The sequence below is a fragment of the Rattus rattus genome, chromosome 13 (genome assembly GCF_011064425.1).
Source record: "Rattus rattus isolate New Zealand chromosome 13, Rrattus_CSIRO_v1, whole genome shotgun sequence".
In the NCBI taxonomy this organism is placed as follows: Eukaryota; Metazoa; Chordata; class Mammalia; order Rodentia; family Muridae; genus Rattus; species Rattus rattus.
This window is the reverse complement of record NC_046166.1, coordinates 15,502,400-15,522,715: the sequence shown is the minus strand read 5'-3', so window position 1 is coordinate 15,522,715 and position 20,316 is coordinate 15,502,400. Positions and strand designations below refer to the sequence as shown.

The following is a 20,316-nucleotide window of genomic DNA, read 5'->3' as shown; positions in this document are numbered from 1 at the left end:
AATATGCTTGGCCCAGGGAGTGGCACTATTAGGAGGTATGGACTTGTTGGAGGAAGTGTGTCACTATGGGGTAGGCTTTGAGATCCTTCTCCTAGCCACAAGTCTGTGTTCAGAACAAGACGGAAACTTCTCAGGCACTCCAGTGCTATGCCTGCCTGGACTCCCCACTAAACCTGTAAGCCAGCCCAATTAAATGTTGTCTTTTATAAGAGTTGCCTTGGTTGTAGTATCTGTCACAACAATGGAAACTTTAACTAAGACAGGGGGGCAATGGGAGGTACCAGAGCTTCATGATGAAGTACACACAGGCTTTGTTGCAATTGTTGCCCACTACTCACTACATGGCCTTGGACTGATTTGTAACCAACTTCTCTCCAATGTCCTCATCTGAAATAGAGATGTACTGGCATCTCATCCACGGGGTCATTTTTAGGAGTCTCTGGTTGGTCATCCATTGGTGCAGTCCCTAACTTTAGTAGACACGAGCTCTTTTGCTAATAACCCTCTGGGACTTGGTTTCTCCATCTGAAAATTAGTTGTTCCATAGAGCATTCTTTTCTGTTGTGGATTTCAGCACAAGCCAGTACAAAAGTTGTACCAAGACCTTGGTTGCAGAAGCCGAAGTTCTTAGTGGGTCATGGGGTACTTTAAAAAGAACGCAAGTCATTCTTGATCCTGGGAGCTATTTTATGATTGCATAGCTCAAAGGCTGTATGTGAGAGAGAAAGTGAAGCCCTGAAGTCTAAATCCATGATGGATTTCAACCAGCATTTAACTAGGAAAGCGCATGGAGCACACATGCCTAAGTTGAATAGAAAAAGCATCTACTGGCAGCAGTGCAGAGCAGAGAACCAGCCATGGCAGACTCGGTACCAGAAGCCGAGGGTCGGGTCCTAATCAACGTTTATTTTATAACAGCAGGAGTTCACAAACTTCATCCTCCCCTGAAATGTTTGCCTGCATATGCCTATGAGCCAGTGAATGAACACACACACACACACACACACACACACACACATTCAAATGTACATGAACGCATGCACACACACACACACACACATTCAAATGTACATGAACGCATGCACAAACACATACGCATGCACACATGCACGCACATGCACATGCACATGCACATGCACAGGCAGCCTGTCAGCAGCTATGCACTTACAAGAACCTGGCTACTATCCAATTCTTGGGGACAGCTGCAGCTCAAATCCTTTCTTCCACTTCCCTCCCTTAGTTATGCAACCCTTTTCCAATTCAGCTTTCACTCACACATCATTAGGATCCGAGACCTTAATCCTGCCTAGTGGGCTGAAATGAACAAGACAAAGCTCATTCCAGTTTCACAAAGGCGGCACTATCCATCTACTGAATGGATTCCTTCTATGTGCGCCAAGAGGAAGACTTAGAGAGGGTAAGAAATAAAGGAGTTCCTAATCTACCATAATCATCTCCATGTGCCAGTCAGTGGAGTGACCGTTTAAAAGGAGGAACCTGAACCTGGCTTCAGAGAGTCAGAAAAGAGCTGGGTGGCTGACACCGGGAGTCCAAGGATGGCAGCAACCAGGGCCCCGCCTGCTGGTTTTGGGGAACTTGAGGTGCTGGCTGTAGGAACAGTCCTGCTGATGGAAGGTGAGCCAAGCAAGACCTTGGGTGAAGCAAGGACCCAGTGGTTCCCACAACACAGGCCAGAACTGTGGGGTGGGCAGTAGACCAGGTATCATATCACCTTGACTGCCTCTCCTCTGTGTCTGGATCCAGGAGCCCCTGTGGGATGTACTTTCTGCAGAGGAGTCAGGAGAGAGAAGCCAGGCAGGGGTCAAAGACAAAGAGAGACACTTGGATAGGAGCCATCAGCTCAGGATGTAACTGGACCAAGTCTACGCATTTCAAACCCCCCCAAGTCAAGGGACAAATTTGTTCTACTCCCAAGAAAATTTTCTAGGAATCTCATATAATAACTCAGGAGCTTCTGGAGGCAGACAACTCAGCCACCTGCTCTCTGTGGGACTTGATCAAGTAATTTCATCTCTCTCTAACTCTAAGAGCCTAGTCATTAAAAGTGGGTATCTACAGAGATTAAGTACAATCATTACTATAAAAATCATTCTCTAAATAGACATACAAGGAATTTAAGTTCATTATCCCCCTGCCACTGCTGCCTATGTCTATTCTACCTGGACGATACCTACCGCCAAAGGCACTTTTCCAGAAGCAGCAAATTAGGCTTAAGAGATACCTGCCTCAAGTTAGACTCTCTAAGATGCTCAGTGAGGACAGAAATGGTCCTTCCTGAAGCCAGGCTGATGGGGTGTCAGATCAGGCCCAGAAGAATAATCTGTGCATTCTTTCACTCGGTGAGAACTGACAATACAGAGGACGTGACAGCCGCTAGGACTATTCTGAAGATACTGGACACCATTGAGTGGGCCCCATTTCCTGAGAACTGCTGAAACTTACCCTGATTTCTGGTCCTCTAATATGCTGTGAAATTTTAATTTATGTCACTATCTATGCCTCTCTTTCTTTCTGGGACCCTTTTGCATGCACTGACCTGCACAGTTTGAAAGGAGAGATCTTTCCTTCTCCATCATTTTTCCCCTTTCTAGTGAAAGCAGGATGTTGCTGAGGCTATAACCCAAGGCCTTGTGCAAGCTAGGTAAGTTCTCTACCACTACCTTATATCCTTAGTCCTCTTTTCACTTTGTACTTTTGAGGTGGGTTATGTAGGCTGACTTTAGACTTGTAATCCCCTTGCCTCTTCATCTTGATCAACTTGGCCACAAGGCTCAACTCTTCAGTTTTGAAACAAGAAACCAAGGTTAAGAAAGTTCAAGAAATAGCAAGGCAGTGGCCAAGATGAAACTCAAGGTTGGAGTTCAAGCAGAGAACCTCTCCTGGAGTTTCACATTGCCTAGTGTCCTGGGTTCCTATGGGCTCTAAGTTGGATCGTCTTTTCCAGGGCTATTCCTGACATTGCCCAGCAGTCCTTGAAGAAGGCGTTTTAAAATGTGAAAGAGTGGAGATTGTCCCTAGCTCTGGTCCTTCCTAACTGCACTTAAAGCATGCTATTTAGCATGGGGAGAAGTCTGAACGAAAGGATCCATGCACAGTACTCTGCATGGTACCTGTTTGGGTGCCTGGTACCTGCTTGCTCAGCTCTTGTCAGTGACTGATTGTCACAGCATGGGTCACACTGGGCTGTGTAGTCTTCTACATCTTCCTGTAGATGGCCAGTGAGTGGTGAGCAGGGAGAATCACAGGTTTAATGCCTGAGGGTCATCCCACCAGAGCCGCATTTGAAAAGCTGTACTGAGAGGTCACTGATACGGAATCTGGAAGGTTACGGAAACTCCATTAACCCAGACCTTGCTTCTGACACCCACATGGCTCTCACCAGTCTTGATGCCAGCCCTCACCCTTCCTTTCAGCGCTCTCTGGCATCAGCCTCAATGGCCTGACCATCTTCTCTTTCTGCAAGACTCCAGATCTGCGGACTCCCAGCAACCTTTTGGTACTGAGCCTGGCACTGGCAGACACTGGGATCAGTCTGAATGCCCTTGTTGCAGCTGTATCCAGTCTCCTCCGTACCAGCCCCTCTCTCTCCGTTCCCCCCCCTCCCCTTCCCCTCCCCTTTCCACTTCCACAGCCTCTGGGGTCTTGCTTGGGGCTTCAGCTTGGGGTCATGGGTAAGTCTTTCTCTCTACCTATAGAAAACCATCCCAAGGTCAGAGGTTAGGCAGACTAAGTTAAACTGCAATGTCTGACTATTGCCAATATCTGGAATGCAGGGACTGCTCAGACATGACCGAAAAGACAGTGGGCTAGAGGGATTCAGAGTCCAAGCCCCGTATTCAGGAGGTCGAGCCTCGAGTTCCTGCTCCATTATTTCCAATCTTGGGGAACTTCTGTCAATTACATATTACAACCTAATTCGTACATGTTGCTAGATGCGTCTGTTTAATTATTTACAAAGAGCATGAACTAATACTGCCTGGTAAGCCCTAAATAAATGCTTATTAAAGCAAACAGGATTTAGCTCAGCATCTAATGCCTCATGTGTACACCAGGGGTTTGTCATGTGACCTGCAAAGTTGCCTTCGGGCCTGAAGCAGTAGCCATTCTTCCTCTCTATGCCTGCTGACACACCCACATGGCTTGCACCAGTCCTGATGACTCGGGGGTTTAGCCTCTCACTTTGCTTTCATCTGTTGTGCTACCCTGTGTACCTTGGCCTCAGTTTCCCCACCTGCAATGGAGGCATATGATCGTTCAGAAAGACCCTTTGGTGCACTGGTGGTCACAAAAACTCACTTAAACCACCGGGCCTGCATCTAGCAGACAGATCGTTTTAGCCCACTGCACTCAGCTCCAAGACCTCAGTCCCCATAGTGGGAAGACTTTGATAATACCGTCCTCCCTGCATGAGCAGGGCTAATATGGAGGAAGCTTTCAGGTTCACCTGGACGGGCGTGGGAGGTCGGAAGGATGGAAGGAAGGGTCATTTTGCCCATTGTTTCCCACAGGAGCTGGCCACATGGTTCAGAGGGCTGCCGGGTTCATGGTTTCCAGGGATTTGCAACAGCACTGGCCAGCATCTGTGGCAGTGCAGCCATTGCCTGGGGACGCTATCACCACTACTGCACCCGTATGTCCTGCTGCCCCCTGCCACCTGTAGGGACACTGGAGTAAATGAGGATAAGATAGGGCAGGGTGGTCAGTATTCAATTCTACCCAATGTTTTCAAACAAGAGAATGGGGGTGAGAGGGAGGGCCCATGCATACAACATGTAGACACTCATTTTGGGAAAAGGGGGAGGGTGGACAAATCTGCAGAATGCCTGCTTTGAGAAGCATTATTTTAAAAAATAATCTCAGAGATTCATTTTTAAAATCATATGAGATCATGGATATTGAAAATTTCCTAGTAGTCTCTGTGTGTGTGTGTGTGTGTGTGTGTGTGTGTGCGCGCGTGCACAGGCACACAGGCACAGGCCTGGTGGTGGTGGCGTTGGGGCTGGGTATGTGCCCATTGCGAAGCTGCACTAGGATGAATCCAGGTCTAGATTTCCCAAGCCTCACTGTTAAGAGTTTGTTATTGGTCTGCCACCTGCTCTATGGTTGCTTGATATTTTTGTTTGTTTCACTTTGTTTTAAGCAAGGATTTCACGAATCCCAAGCTGGCTCCAGACTCCCTAGGAGTGCTGGAATTACTGGTGTGCACTTTCCTGAATGGTTTAGGCAGTGGTAGGGATTAACCTAGTGGTTTGTGCTAGCGAGGTGAGCGTTAGACTAAGTGAGCTATGTCCCTAACCTCTGTTTGTTATTTTTCCCCAACAACTGAGAGTTACTTTAGCATTTTAAAAACATTTCTTTCAATCCTATAGGTTTTGTTTTATTTTGTTAGCTTTGTTTTATAACAGAGTCTCATACAGCTCAGACTGGTTTTGCATTCTATATGTAGGTAGACTGACCTTTAAGCCCTGGTCCTTCTGTCTCCCTTTCCCAAAGTACTAGGTATTACAAGTGTGTATCACTGTGCCCTGCTCACTTCTCTTTAGAACTTAATTCAAGATCTGGTTATATAGCTCAATTGGTAGGATCCTTATTTAGCATCTGCAAGGTCTCAGATCTACCCCTCAGCACCACGTAATCCGGCCTTGGTGGTGCATACCTCCAATGCCAGCACTGAGGGGAAGAGGCAGAAGGATCAGGAGCTCAAGGAGAGAGGCACAGAAACATACTGTGAGGAGCTGTGTTTCAGCTGACCTACACAGGAAACCTCCAGTGTGCAGCCTAAGGTACAGTCATCGAGAAGGCAAACAATATGACCTGCGTCACACAGTAGGTAAGGCTATAACTGGCACTGAGTAAGGCCAGGATGTTTCCAGAGGTTGTTGTTCCCCTTCCCAACTGACTTCCAAGTCTTCTGCAGTGGATTTTGATCAGCTTGAAGGGTCCCCTTGGGTCTGTGACACCCATAGTCTAATCATCAGACATCAGGAGCCTCTCTCCATTGAGAAACTCCCTTGTTCTTATTCTGAGCGATGGTGTTAGCTTTTCCTGTCAATATGCCTCGGGGACACCTCTATCACTACTTTCATCCTGGCACCTGTTCCAAATATCCCCAGGATCACCACAGCGCGCGCACACACACACACACACACACACACACACACACTCATACACACACACACTCATACACACACACACACACACTCACACAGGCACGCACATACTCACACACACACACACACACACACACACACAGAGAGAGAGAGAGAGAGAGAGAGAGAGAGAGAGAGAGAGAGAGAGAGAGAGAGAGAGAGAAGAGCATCTTCTAATAGCCACAAATCTCTCTGTTGGAGTAGAGGGTGCCTTAGTGGTCCTGGGCTACTTTAACAAACCAATAAAGAGTGATGGTTTAAACAACAGAAATTTATTTCTCTCAAGCCTGAGATCAGTGCCAGAATGGTCTGGTCTTGGGGCAGTTCCTCTTTGCAGATGTTCACCAAGCTCTATCTTCACATGGAAGGGAGCAAACTCGTGGTTCTCATGTCTTTTCCTCTAAGAATATGAGAGTCGAGGACCACATTGAAGGCGAGAAAGATTCATACTACAGGAGCACTAATCACACCCAGGGACCCCCTTCATGATTAATGATCCCCTTCAAATGCCATCACACTGGAAATTATAGCGTCCCCACTTGGATTTGAGGACCCAGACCTATCTTTAGCAGGGAAGCACATTATAGAAAATCCCATCTGAGGTGATATCAAGATAGGCTAAATATGGTGTGAGAGAAATTGTAAACCTGCTCTTTGCTGGTTCAAACCTGTCTGGAGTCCTGTCCTCTGACTTAGGGTCAAGGAAGATAAACACATAATTCACAGATAAGGACACTGGGACTGAGACGGATGTGCTGAGGCTAGGTCACTCAAGGAGGCTGTGGAGGACAGAGGGAAGAGGACAACAGTTCAGTCAGGCTGGGTCACACCCTAAAAAGCTGTCAACACAATAGCTTCTGCCATCAGCACTGAATAGAACCCAAGTCCCTGAATTCTTATAGAGTATCCTCAAAGCAGACACCCTGCCTCTCAGCAAAGACCTCGCCTCTACCTGAACTACCGCACGTGTCTTATCCTTGCCCTTGGCTTTGGGAGACACATCTGTCTTTTGTTTTTCCTCCCTCCCTCCTCACCTCTGTTTTCTGAGGATGATTTAGGAGAGATGAGGAGACCACCACTACCTGCAATCTCATCATAGTCCTCAAAGGCATAGAGTGCCATGCTGGTTATGGAGGCTCAAAGACACCCCTGGCTTGCCTGAGGCACCATGCCGTTACTATTGGACTAGGGATTTGGGGACACTCTGCAGCTACAGAGTCCTTTCTTTTTCACGTGGTCAACCTAACTCTTTACAACCTACCCTTCCTCTCTCTTATGCAGGTAGACAGTTGGCATGGGACACTGCCATCCCTCTGGTGCTGTTTGTGTGGCTATCATCTGCCTTCTGGGCATCCCTGCCCCTGATGGGCTGGGGCCATTATGACTACGAGCCCGTGGGGACATGCTGTACCCTGGACTACTCTAGGGGTGACAGGTGAGACGGAAGCTTGAGGCTTTCTTCCTCAAAGCTGACAACTCCACTGGAACAATGTTAACATTTGGGGACATCTGAGCTCCGTAGTTATGAGGTTCACTCACAGACTGTCACTGAGACTGGGCAAGCAGCGTGAATGTTACATAAAGGACAACTCCAATTCAAGCGTCCAAAGGAGTGAGTCATTTGCCTGTATCAGTCAAAACTATCATGGAGCCCCACTATTCTTTGGCCTTCTTCAGCATAAAGAGTTGTCTTGGCTTGAACTTCATTGATTTTGAGAGGCACCCATGCCCTTAGATTAACAGATCCAAAGCACGGAAGGGCTTTGCATTGGTGGGGACCTCTCAGCATGGGGGATCAATCTCTGAGCATCCATGACAAGGTAGGACTGAATTGTGCAGTCTCCACATCCATGGAGTTTTCTTCTATTACCACAACATCATCTCCCACAGCTCTGGGAGAAAAGAGCTTAGAGACTTCATCAGGGATCATTTGAGGATGGGTCACATGGCCTCTAGCGCCATGCCTCCCACCTCTCCCTCTTCTTGTTTCCTCTGACCGTCCTTTCTCCCATTCCTCCTCAATGAGGAGCAAAATCTTAGTGAATAGGCTCCCCTTCATGAAATCAGGATCTGCTTTTTGCTGATTCCTACTTTTTTCTGGTCATCCTCCTGTCTCCTCAAGGCCTAAACTGAGATCACAGTTTCTCTTGTGGCCTTTTTAATGGGTTTTCCATTGTTGATAGTTTGAGACATGATCTCACACTGCAACTCAGGCTGACCTGGAATTCACTATAAAGCCCCACCTGGAAGTGTTCTGTGGTAATCCTCCTGCCTCCCAAGTATGAGTCACCAATTTCTTAGTGACACAGTATTCAGTCTCTTTGTCATCCAAACATTATTTTCAAATCCTTATGTCAAGGAAGAGATTCCCTTCGATAATCTTTTCTCTTGGTCCACTGTTTCCTCCAGGATTCGGCGAATCTCTCTCTGTCTCTCTGTCTCTCTCTCTCTTTCTCTGTCTCTCTCTCTTTCTCTGTCTCTCTCACACTTGCTTTCTCTCTGCCTCTCTGTTTCTCTGTCTCTCTGTCTCTGTCTCTCTGTCTCTGTCCCTCCTCTGTCTCTGTCTCTGTCTCTGTCTCTGTCTCTGTCTCTGTCTCTGTCTCTGTCTCTGTCTCTCTCTCTCTCTCTCTCTCTCTCTCTCTCTCTCTCTCTCCCTCTCTCCCTCTCGGACTATTTAGACGCACCAGCTTCCAATGACGGCATGGTGACTTTTAACCTATTTATTCTAGTTCATGATTGACACATGGCCCATTATCTCTTATTCACTCCCGATATGTCCAACAACTTCCTCCATGTCTGGCTGGTGAATCCTGCACTTCTCATTTTTTTCCGTCGACTCTGCCTGGAAGTCTTACCTTTTCTCTTCTGCCTCAGCTATAGGCTGTCAGCTCTTTATTAAACCAATCAGAAGGTGATGGAGAAGAATGTTTACAAATTACTCAGGCATGTGATGATCTAATAAAAACAACAATACCAAAGTCTACCTGTACTCCACTCTCTGCCAGTACAGAAATCAATATTTGAATAATACAAAGATAACCTTTACACAGAGCATAGAAAGATTATCCCAACATTTTCCAAATTGAAGAATCCCATCCTCCATGCTTGGCTAACAAAACTAGACAGCAAGGCTGAGCATTGGAGCTTGACAAAATACCTCCTCACCTCAGCTCCTGGCTCCCAAACACAAACTTTGGAAGATCCGTGGCCCCTGACTGCTGGGGAGAGTTCATTTGGGTACTGGAGCATCTACATTTTGAGTGCTTGTCTCGGACGGGATGCTACCCCTCACAGTCTAGCACAGATGCTGGCGGGCCTGGGCTGTTGGCACTCTAGAGCTGACCTCCGTTTTTCTATCCTGTCCCTGTAGAAACTTCATCAGTTTTCTCTTCACCATGGTCTTTTTCAACTTCCTTGTACCCCTGTTCATCACACAGACTTCATACCGGTTCATGGAGCAGAAACTCTCCAGGAGTGGTCATCTCCAGGTAAGAAGCCAGCTCCTACAGCAGAGGGAACCTCTTGGTCCTCTCCGAGACTCTGGAAACACACATGGCATGGTGGAAGTCAGTGTTTTCTGTATTTGTAACAATCATGAGAAAAGTCAGCTTGCATAGAGAATATGCTGTTAGGGCTAGAAAATACTTTCCTGTTGCTTGCATTCCCAAAGCTCAGGGAGCAAAGGCCATAACAGGACAGATTTACCCAAACCCTGCAATCCCGAGATCCAGGCGTTTCCCATACGTCATACACGCTGTTCCATTCCACTCTTCCTAGATTCATGGCTAAACTGCAGGACTCTTCAAATGGTGCTTTTTAAATTGCTTTAAGATGTTTAATTTAATCACAGTCACAGGCTATTACCCACAATGAAAAACCACACCTGCAAGCACATTTGTCCAAGAAAAATCATGCTTTAAAATAAGACCTGCTGGCCATTTCAGAATTTCTATATTAAAATTCCCTTGCCAGAGGTTTTCATTTAATTTTGCTACCTAAAAAATTAACAAATGAGTCATAACAAGCCACAAAAGGTTTTCTTTTTGTGAAAGCAAATATTGATATTACAGGTGTTGTGTGTATTTTCACTTCATCTTTGTGAATCTTTTCTGACATATAAAAGCTTTATGACTCCCATATCTTGGACCGGGCTGCAACACAGGGAAAGGAGCTAAAAGAGTCACCAAATGCCACACACTTAGTAATAGCAGAGATCGATACAAACCCAGATTTAGGGCCCTCAACAAAGTGCTCAAATTTAGTGCATAAAAATATCCTTGTTATTAAGACAATCTGCCACTTAAAGTTATTAGAAGATACCATTATAAATTAGTGTCGTCTGTGGATCTAGCTAAGGGCTGCGGAGGTACAAGAGTCCTGGATCCTATCCTGGAGGCTGGAGCACCATCTCCTCCTTCTCCTCCACATTGCTCATCTCCACATTAAAAGTATTTTTATTAAAAGTTATTTGAGAATTTCATACGATGTATTTTTATGCAGTCCCCTCTCCTCCCTGTAACTCCTCTCAGGTCCGCCCCCACTTCCTTAATCCACAGCTTCATAATCCCCCCCCTTGTTTCTTTTTAAAGAATTAACCCACCAGCCCTACTGTGCGCTGCCCACATAGTCATACACGTGGGCCCATTCCCTGGAGCATGGTTAGTAAAGGCGAGGCCGCACCTGTGCACGCTATCAACTGCGTATAGCTTCCAGTTAGGGGTGGAGCTCAGGAACCTCTTCACATGCTAGGTGCTGCCTGGCCTAATCTTGTGCAGACAACCTCGGCTGCTGTGACCTCCTGAGTGCAGCAGGGTCATGTGGGGAAGACATGACACTTTTTAACCCCTGGTTGTGACAGTCTGTGCTCCATCTTTATGTTTCTGGACCTCTGTGTGTGTGTGTGTGTGTGTGTCTGTCTGTCTGTCTGCCTGCCTGCCTGCCTGTCTGTCTGTCTGTGTCTGTGGGTGATATAGGATATAAATGTCCCATCTGTGGCTGGATACTCCATTGACATGTATTCTCTGCACTTCAACCAATTACAAATTTCTGCGTTAACTATCATGCATTGCAGAGTGCACACACACACACACACACACACACACACACACACAGAGAGAGAGAGAGAGAGAGAGAGAGAGAGAGAGAGAGTTTGATACTATGTATGTTTAGCAGAATAATACTTGTGGGTTAGCCTGTGGGGCCTAGGTGTTCCACAATCATGGGTTACAGTACCAGGCATGTATTTCCTCCTATGCAACTTGGCCTGAAATCCAATCAGAACTCGAATGGTTACCCCTATAACTTTTGTGCTGCTATCACACCCCTGGGTATATCTTGCCATGCCGGAAATGATTGTCATTCACAGAGTTCACAGCTAGGTAAGACTGTTAATAACATTTGTCGTAGCTGCCTACATAACACTTTTCAGTTGTCTGAAAGTTTGCCAGCGTGGGACAGTGTCTTAGTCAATACTAACTTCATATCCTTACGTGCTGTGATTAACATGTGTGGTGTCTTCAGAAACTGGGCCTTTCTGTCAAGTTCTTGTGAGCGACCAAGAGCAATAGCAATAGCCTATGTTGTTTGGGAGAGTCTCCAGGACACCTATGACCAAATACTCATGGGCAGTGCTCACCTCTGGGATATTCACACCTGGAACTGATCCTTTCATTTCTCAACCTACGGCATCTGAGGAGGAGCATAATCCCCTATGTTGGTTAACTGCGGGTACCGTCTCTTATCTGAGTGCAGTTTATAAAAATGGTGGATTTCCATTTGGTTTGTTCACACATCTTTTTGTTACTAACCCCTCCCCCGCTGTACTGACAGACCTCTCCCTGCTTCTCCCTCCCTGTTTTCTCCCCTTCCCATTTACCTCATTGCTATTCTGTTCTAACCCTCTTCCTTAAATCTCGCTGTTTCCCCACTAATGTCCCTTTCTTACACTCTAGAGTCCTTGCCTTCATCTCGCAATAACTTCTTTTTAGAGAGAAATTTTTTTAGCAGAGTACCCTAGAGTCGACAGGTCTTCCAAATTCTACACACAAATAGAGAGATTTGAGGGTAAGATTTGCATGAGTGAGCCTATGTGATCTTGTCTTTCTGGGTCTGGATCTTACTCAGTGTACTTGCCAGTTCTACCCTCTGACCTATAAATTTCATGATTTCACCTTGCTTCACAGATAAATAAAATTCCATTGTCTATTACTATCTGTTCTCATTATCCGTTCATCTGTGGACAGACTTCAAGACCTTTTCCACTTCCTAGTGATTGTGACTAGTACAGCTCTGAACATGGATGAGTGTGGGTCTCTGTAGTAGACAACAGGGTCCTTTGGGTACGTACCTAAGAGTGATATTATTGGGTCATACGGTTAGATCTAGTTCAAGTTCTCTGAGGAAGCAACACACTGATTTCACAGTGGCTGCATCAATCTTTGCTTCTCCAACAATGTATGTCATGACAACTTAAAAACAAAATTATTGGGCTGGAGAGATGGCTCAGTGGTTAAGAGCACTGACTGCTCTACCAGAGGTCCTGAGTTCAAATCCCAGCAACCACATGATGGCTCACAACCATCTGTAATGAGATCTGATCTTCTGGTGTGTCTGGAGATAGCTACAGTGTACTCATATACATAAAATAAATAAATCTTTAAAAAACACACAAAAAAAACAAAAACAAAATTATTTGGAGGTAAAAGAAGGTTGATCAGTGTGAGCTTCCTTGTTTGCACGGGCGAGCACACGCATAAAGATGAGAGAAGAAGTTGCCAGAATCAGTTGTCTCCTTCTGCCATGTGAGTCCTAGGGTTTGGAGTGAGGTTGTTGGGTTTGGATGTAAGCATTTATCTACCCAGCCATTTCACTGGCCCTGCCCACCCCAACTTTTCTCTGTACACACGAAGTCTTCACATTCATTGGGGATTCCATCAACCAGAAGGCCACCACCATGATTGTCTCACCTTTCTGGTTGATTCTGAGCCATCAGCTCTGTTAGCATCAGAATTGGTCACTATCCACTGGCCCAAGGACCTGAACCAAGATGGGAAGCCTCTGGAGGTGGCACTGTCTACAACTGAGGTACTAGTTCCCCACTACCCTCAGCTGCTCCCTGGGAGGCCCGCAATCAATCTTTAATACATATATCTCTCCAGAAGAGGAGAAATTCACAAGGAAAAAAAAGTTTCCTGGTTCACAGTTGGAGAGCTGTGGGGGAGGGGCTCATGTGCCTGTGGAGACCAGAAGTCCATGTTCAGTGCTTTCTCTGTCACTCTCCAATTTAGTTTCTGAGAAGGAGTCTGTCCCTGAACCTGGAGCTTGCTACTTGGCTTGCCGGGATAAGCAGTGAGCACCATGTGTATTCCTTCTTGTCCCTGCCCTGCCTCACGCTGCCTCCGCCCCTCTAGTGCTTGGATTGCAGGCACGAGCCTCCACATCTACCTTTACGTGTGGAAGCTGGAGATGCTAATTTATTCCTCATGTTCGTGCAGCACTAATTTCATTCAGTGAGCGGTGTTCCGGGCATCACTGCTCAATGTATCTTAAAAATCCAACATGGAAGGAAGTGTGTCCTCATGCAATGAATCTCCTTTGTCAAAGAGATATTTCGCATTAGCACCCTCATGCCTCAGAGTATGTGAAAAGTGACACCATTCAAATTCACCCTGAAATTAGGTATTGAGCTGTTAGTATTCTTGTGGATCCGGGACAAACTTTAGCACCAGCCTTTCCTGCCTGCCCACTCCCTATTTATGTCTGATATGGTGAAAAAATTTGAGCCCAGACAGACTGATCTCCCACATGGCTGCAGCTAATGATAATGAGATCATTCTAAGCCTGAGGGGAGCTCAGAACTGGGCACCTCAAGACCTGGAAGGACGGCCACCCCAGTCCCTACCTACAGGCAATGCAGACTATTTTAGAGACAAGGAAACTGAGGTCGAGTAAGCTTAACTGACAGGCATAAGGCTGTTTAGCCTTTCAAGGTAAAGAGCTCGTATGATGCCCAGATCTTCTGCTTCAAGCCTTCCCGAGAGCATAGTCTGTGCTAGGACCCTTGCCTCAGCATGGTTTTGGCCTATGGAGTGACTTGATGCTTCTTCTGATCTTTTCTCCTTAGGTGAATACTACTCTTCCAGGCAGGATGCTGCTGCTGGGCTGGGGCCCCTATGCCCTCCTGTACCTATATGCTGCTGTCGCAGATGTGAGCTTCATCTCTCCCAAACTACAGATGGTACAGATTCTTCCAAAGCCCAAGGAATCCTTTTTATAGCTTCACATCTGTATCTCTGTATCACTCTTTCAGGCTTTCTGCTACCATCTTAGTCTTCCTCTAAATATTCATAAGGTACAGAAAATGTTTTGGTTTCACGCCATACTGGGCCATATTGAGATGACAGGGACAGCTAGACACAGAGCATGTGCTCTGAGGCGAGGGTCTGAAATCGACACCCAGATATGTTCTGATGTGGTAGCGGGGGTTCTGTGACATTCTATGATTCATGAACATCCAACAGGACAGGCCAATGAATCAAGCTGAAGACCAATGAGTAGCAGTTCCATGGGGAAAGAGCAAAAAGTCATGAGTGGGACTGGGAGAAAAATAGAGGCTTCAAAGCATCTTTCATGGGTTTTTCCACCACAACAGGTGCCTGCCCTCATTGCGAAAACCATGCCCACAATCAACGCCATCAACTATGCGTTGCGCAGCGAGATGGTCTGTAGAGGAACCTGGCAGTGCCGATCTGCACAAAAGAGCAAGCAGGACCGAACCCAGTGAAATTCTTCAAGGGGCTGATCACAGTCAAGCCTACCTCTTCAAGCCTGGGCTAAGGATGCCCCAGGTCAAGAAGATGCTGCCGTATACTTCCCAGGAGCCCCAGAAACCATGCCAGAGACTACATCCCCACCAGCCTTAAGATCCCTGTTGAGTGTAAACTTAGGCTGGACCCAAGAATTCAGATACTAGGTTCAGTGAAAAAAGTGTTGGTCACAGCCCTCTACACACAGTCTTAGGGGCTATGGGAAAGTAACTCTGTCCAACCCCATCTATCTAAATCCTAGAGTAAAGATGACGTTGTGGACTAGCAATGGTATGGTTGAGCAGGTTCACATATACTCAGCAAGCACATCAAACACTCACTGAAACAGATGCCAATATGAGCCTTGGCCATGTCCTACATGAATCTAGTCTTACAATAAAAGGAGAAAGCCCTGGCATTTGTTTTTGGAAGTCTGAGGCAGTTGTCTTTCAAATAGCATGTACTAAATTGTAAAGGCACTGGTGACTTAGACTGCCCCTTGCTCTAAGTCCCTTGTTGTAAGACAAGATGACAGAAATGATGATTTGACCATACAGACTGGACCAGAACATGCAGGTTAGGGGCTCCCTGAGTCAGCCAATAGCACCAGCATTCAAAATGAGCCCTTGGTTATATGAAATTTGGATAAAAGATTGCTTTTAAATGTTAATTCATTGTTAGTATTTAAAAATTAAAGCAGTTATTTAACGCTCCAGATGTCAGATGTGGAGCCACAACTCGGTTTCCTCTCCACAGTGACAGTCTGTAGAGATCAGGGTGACTGTGCCCTTTGCCCAGAACACACATGGCCCTGTTCAGTTCGTGTGTTCCCCGCAGAGCTCATGTGCCTCTGGGTTGGGGACACTAATGGGGGGTCCCAGTCACCTTTAGATGTGCATCTGCATCTTCTATAGAGTCAGCAATTTAGGATCATGATATAATGGGCGCCTAGTCCTGTGTGAGACCTGCTGTCCTAGAGGAAAGTAGAGATGAGCACTGTAAAGTAGAGGGATGGAGGCCATATTGAAAGTCTAATGGTGGAGGAGCCAGAAGTCCTGGGCACTGTGAGAGACAGAAAGCGCATCCTAGGAACAAAGAGCCTGCATGGGCAAGTTCCTGGGGATATGCAGACAGGATGACATGTGGCCATACTGTAGGGCCCACACACAATGCTTGACTTAGGTTCTGGATAGAGAGTGAAGCAAGGAAATCTTGTTGTCTAAGCTGACTTGTATGTGGGTGGAGCAGATGACCAGGAAAGATGTGAGGTGCAAGCCTAAGATGCTGACCTGACCCCTGAGTAACCTTGATGGGGACACTTCCTCTCTTCCACCATTCCAGACATTGAGCTAAGGAGGGATGGGGGAGCACTGTGATAAATGAGGGGGAAGAGACTTCCGAAAGAAAGAAAGGGTTGAAGACAGGCAAAGCCAGACGACAAGTATCAAGGGCGAGTGGTTATCAGCTTTGTCCAAATCTCTGGATTCTAATGAGATGGAGAACAGGCCAAGGAATCAGCACTCTTGTCCATTCTCATTAGAGACATGGGAAGAAGGCAGGTTGGCCAGGCTGTGACCAGGAATATTTTGAGCGTCGCCCTCTTCAGCTTCCTGGAAGAAGAGAACTGTGGCTCAGGTTGGAGATGATAAGAAGGGACAGAAGCCCTCCCAAAAAAGCCCATACAAAGCCTTTCATTTCAGAGTCCCCAGTCTGCCCCCACTCTCAAATGCCCCTGGGAGAACTTTAGAGTGTCTCATCGCCTTTGCAAACCCTCAGGATCTTGAGTGCACATAGGAAGGGCTTCTCTGCCCTGCTTCCCGTTCATCTTTAGTACTCCTACCTTTCCCTGCCATGGAGTAACTCAGCTGTCTCTGGGTTAAGAGAGACCAAGGAAGGATGTGATTGGATAATGCTTGAGGTCCATTTAACAGTAGGACTTTGGTACAGCCCCTAAGCTTGGATAGAAATTAGAAGTCTACCCATTCCCTGCACTTGGACACGCTTGGCTGAAGTTAGGCAACAGCTCCCAAATATCTGGAGCTTCCCCGGGCTCAGTTTCTTCTGTCCTGCTTTCCCATTCCTTCGAGCATCATGGCTCCTACATTGAGTCTGCACCACTCTTAGCATCAGAAGAATACATGCAAAGGGAGAGGTTATCTGCCTTTTTAGATTGTTCATTTCCTGGCCTGTAAGTTAGGTGGGCCTGTAGGTCAGGCAGGTCTGTAGGTCAGGTAGGCCTGTCAGTCAGGTAGGCCTGTAGGTCAGGTCTCTCCACCTCTCTCCCTCAAATACCTGTGAAGTGATTGATGCTATTCCTGGGGCTTCCTAGATCTCTTTCCTCCATCACTCCCATGTGCTCTCAATGTCATTTATCAGTACAGTGTCCTGTTCCCCACATACCCAAAAACAACAAGTATGGAAAGGCATACCAGCAAGGTCTCTAGGTTCATGCTACCCATCACTGGCTTCGACATGCTCTGTGAAAGTTTCTGAACCCTCAGAAACCTGGGGCCTCACCACATCAAGGAGAACGGGGGCAAAGGAAGAAGTTCCACAGCCTGAGAAGTCAGGGAAGAAGAGCGAGGACCAGAGACCTTGTGCTGGAGTCTTAGCTACAGAACTCAAGGGTCCAAGGAGAGTAAACCAAGGACTGAGGCTGTCACTGGTTTCCCAGGGAGACTTCCTGAATTTCCCTTCCAATCCCATTGGCTTCAGCACACTTTGCTTCACTGAAAGACAGGGATAACTTACAGACCTCTGGAATGCACTCAGAAAAAGCCACCAGGAAGCAGACCAACTGCAGGAACCAGGCAAGCACCAGGTACCAGAACAACACTGCAAGCAGCACTTCCTTCATTAATGCCAGCATCCACTTAGTGCCTGTAATCTGGTCTCTGTCTTTAGCTCCTGTTCCTCCTCCTTGCCTCCCCCTTCCCCTCTCCCCTCTACACACACACACACACACACACACACACACACACACACACACACACACACTCAATAGCTTTTGTGCGTCTGTCATGGTGGCAAGAGCCTGTGCCAGCGTCAATCCAGTCACCTCAGAAAGATGGCTGTTACACTCTACCGTGACATTTGCAAGTAAAAAAAAAATGAGGACTCAATGGTTCAGAAATCAAAGTAGAAATTCCTGAACAACATGTATGTTCAAACTAGACATAAAAGAGAATGCAGGAGTTTCACTCAACCTCTGTTGGTCCTTACCCTAAAACTGAACCATTTTTCTCACTCCATATGAAGTAAATATGGACTCCGAGATTCACAGTCCCTCGGTCCAACTCTGCGTTTCAACAGAGTGTGCTGTCACTTCCAGCCCCATTCTGGATTAAAAAGAAAGTTTTGAAGTTTAGCCCAAGAACCTAAACGCTGCGATGATTTCTGAATTCTGAATTTTCCCTTAAGAGTTAGTTCAGCTACAGAAAGGCTCCCTTTATGCAAGCCTGAGCCACAGCCTGTCTCTGCTGCCCCCTTGGGGATGGAGAACACTCTGCCCATGTTTTCTGTCTTCTTGATCTTAGTGGATACTGAGAAGGTCACGAGATTCTGGACCATCAAAGTCTCTTCCTCAATCCAACTGTTTGCTATGGGCTCGGTTATCTCCTCCCAACATCAAAACAAAACAAAAATCAAACAATAACAAGAAAAAACCCCACACCCTACCCTGGATATAAAGTCTCCACAGAAGCGAGTTAAATGACAGTGTCGCCCTAACGTCACAAAATGGCACCTTTATAAGAAAGGGCAGCACAGAGCCAGGCCTCTAGCTGCTTAGCCCTCCGGTGCATGCAACAAGGAAGGACCCAGTGAGCACAGAGAACGGCGGCCGGCTGCACTCCCAGAGTGCAGGCCTCACTAGACACCAATGTCAGCAGAAATGCAAGTTCAGATTCTGGGATTAGGACCCCTGGAAGAGGGGTGTGTGTGTGTGTGTGTGTGTGTGTGTGTGTGTGTGTGTGTGTGCTGTGTGTATGCTATTTGAGCCTTGAGCCTCTAGTGTGTGTGTGCTGTGTGAGCCTTGAGCCTATGGGGTGTGTGTGTGTGTGTGTGTGTGTGTGTGTGTGTGTGTGTGTGTGTGTGTGTGTGTGAGTGTGTGTGCTGTGTATGCTATTTGAGCCTTGAGCCTCTGGTGTGTGTGTGCTGTGTGTGCTGTGTGAGCCTTGAGTCTATGGGACTTGGTTACAATATCACTAGCCAGCGAAGAGCTTTTGGTCAAAGCTCATATAAAACAGATGAATAGCAGAAGAGAATGAGAGCTTAGAATGGGCCACCTGGAATGTCCAGGTCCACTTGTACAGAATTCCAGCTTGAATGATATTGTTTTATTTTAAAATGTGAAAGCCAGGCATGGTGTCACACATATTTTTTCCAAAATACATGTGTATATACATATATATGTCTTTATCTCAAGATGTGTGTGTAAAAATTAGGCCATCTTCCTTACTACTGAATTATACACAAATGTGTGTGTGTGTGTGTATGTGTGTGTATACACACTTAAGGTCAGGCCTCAAAATATACATTTAAAATAAGAGATATAAAATGTGCTTTCTAAGATCGTTTCAGTTCTAAGAGCCATTGTTTAACTAAAAACCAGTAGAAGAATATCCCCAACTCATCTTATCTTTCTGTCAAACATTGCTCTCCCTGCCTTGCCAAAGAGATATGAGCTATAGTCTGTCAGAAACCAGCAAGCTGTGGGCCTAATTTTTACATAACACACACACACACACCTTGAGACAAGGTTTCATGTAGCCCAGGTCTTGAATGGCAGTCAAGGGTGACCTTGAACTTCTGATGCTTTTGCCCCTGTAACCAGTTTATGCTGCACTGGGGATCAATCCCACGGACGCAGGCTTGCTGGATTAAGTCTCTACGGACTAAGCTACACTCTCGGCTGTCTGATACATTCTTGTTGTGAGAAATCCAGTGATTTTGTTTTGTTTTCCCAGTTAGACGGATTCTTGGTCAGTCTGTTCAAATATAAGTTCACTCTCCGTGAACAAACGCCTGGTTCCCATTTTCTATCCCGGCAGACACAGATACTATTAGTCTTTTAGCCAATAAAAAAGAGAGAGAAAAGCAAAGCTTTTGGGTAGCTTCATGGGTAGGTGAAGATGTGCAGTGCCTACCTGCTGCCACAAGGTGGCAGTGCTCTCTCATCTTGGGCCACCTGCCTGGTGGTGCCTTTCCGGAAAAGCCTATGAAGTACCGGACCAGGCTGCGGGATCTTCTCTGGGCTTTCTTTTGTCTCTTCTAAGTACTGAAGCCTGTAGCCTGCCTATTCCTCATTGCATAATCATAAGATCCAATTTCTCTCCCTGAAA

The 20,316-nt window shown here is 46.5% G+C and overlaps 1 protein-coding gene across 2 annotated transcripts; it reads left to right on the top strand.

Annotated features, from left to right (window-relative positions):
* Positions 1-1,556: 1,556 nt before the first annotated feature.
* On the top strand, positions 1,557-15,182 carry Rgr (retinal G protein coupled receptor). 2 transcript variants are annotated; one of them, XM_032919266.1, is made up of 7 exons: positions 1,557-1,635; positions 3,435-3,590; positions 4,499-4,651; positions 7,452-7,605; positions 9,541-9,658; positions 14,293-14,406; positions 14,821-15,182. In XM_032919266.1, exons 1-7 carry the CDS (start codon positions 1,557-1,559, stop codon positions 14,950-14,952), a joined length of 906 nt encoding a protein of 301 aa, XP_032775157.1. In that variant the 3' UTR covers positions 14,953-15,182. The 2 variants fall into 2 exon arrangements, with proteins under 2 accessions (XP_032775157.1, XP_032775158.1); XM_032919267.1 differs by lacking the exon at positions 14,293-14,406.
* Positions 15,183-20,316: the final 5,134 nt, after the last annotated feature.

What these genes read in the sequence shown, in the direction of transcription:
- Rgr (XM_032919266.1), top strand. Translation starts at nt 1,557, where the DNA reads ATGGCAGCAACCAGGGCCCCGCCTGCTGGTTTTGGGGAACTTGAGGTG. An exon ending in AACAGTCCTGCTGATGGAAG is followed by an intron (nt 1,636 to 3,434) that starts GTGAGCCAAGCA and finishes CCTTCCTTTCAG; the next exon opens with CGCTCTCTGGCATCAGCCTC. An exon ending in TCTCTCCCAAACTACAGATG is followed by an intron (nt 14,407 to 14,820) that starts GTACAGATTCTT and finishes CCACCACAACAG; the next exon opens with GTGCCTGCCCTCATTGCGAA.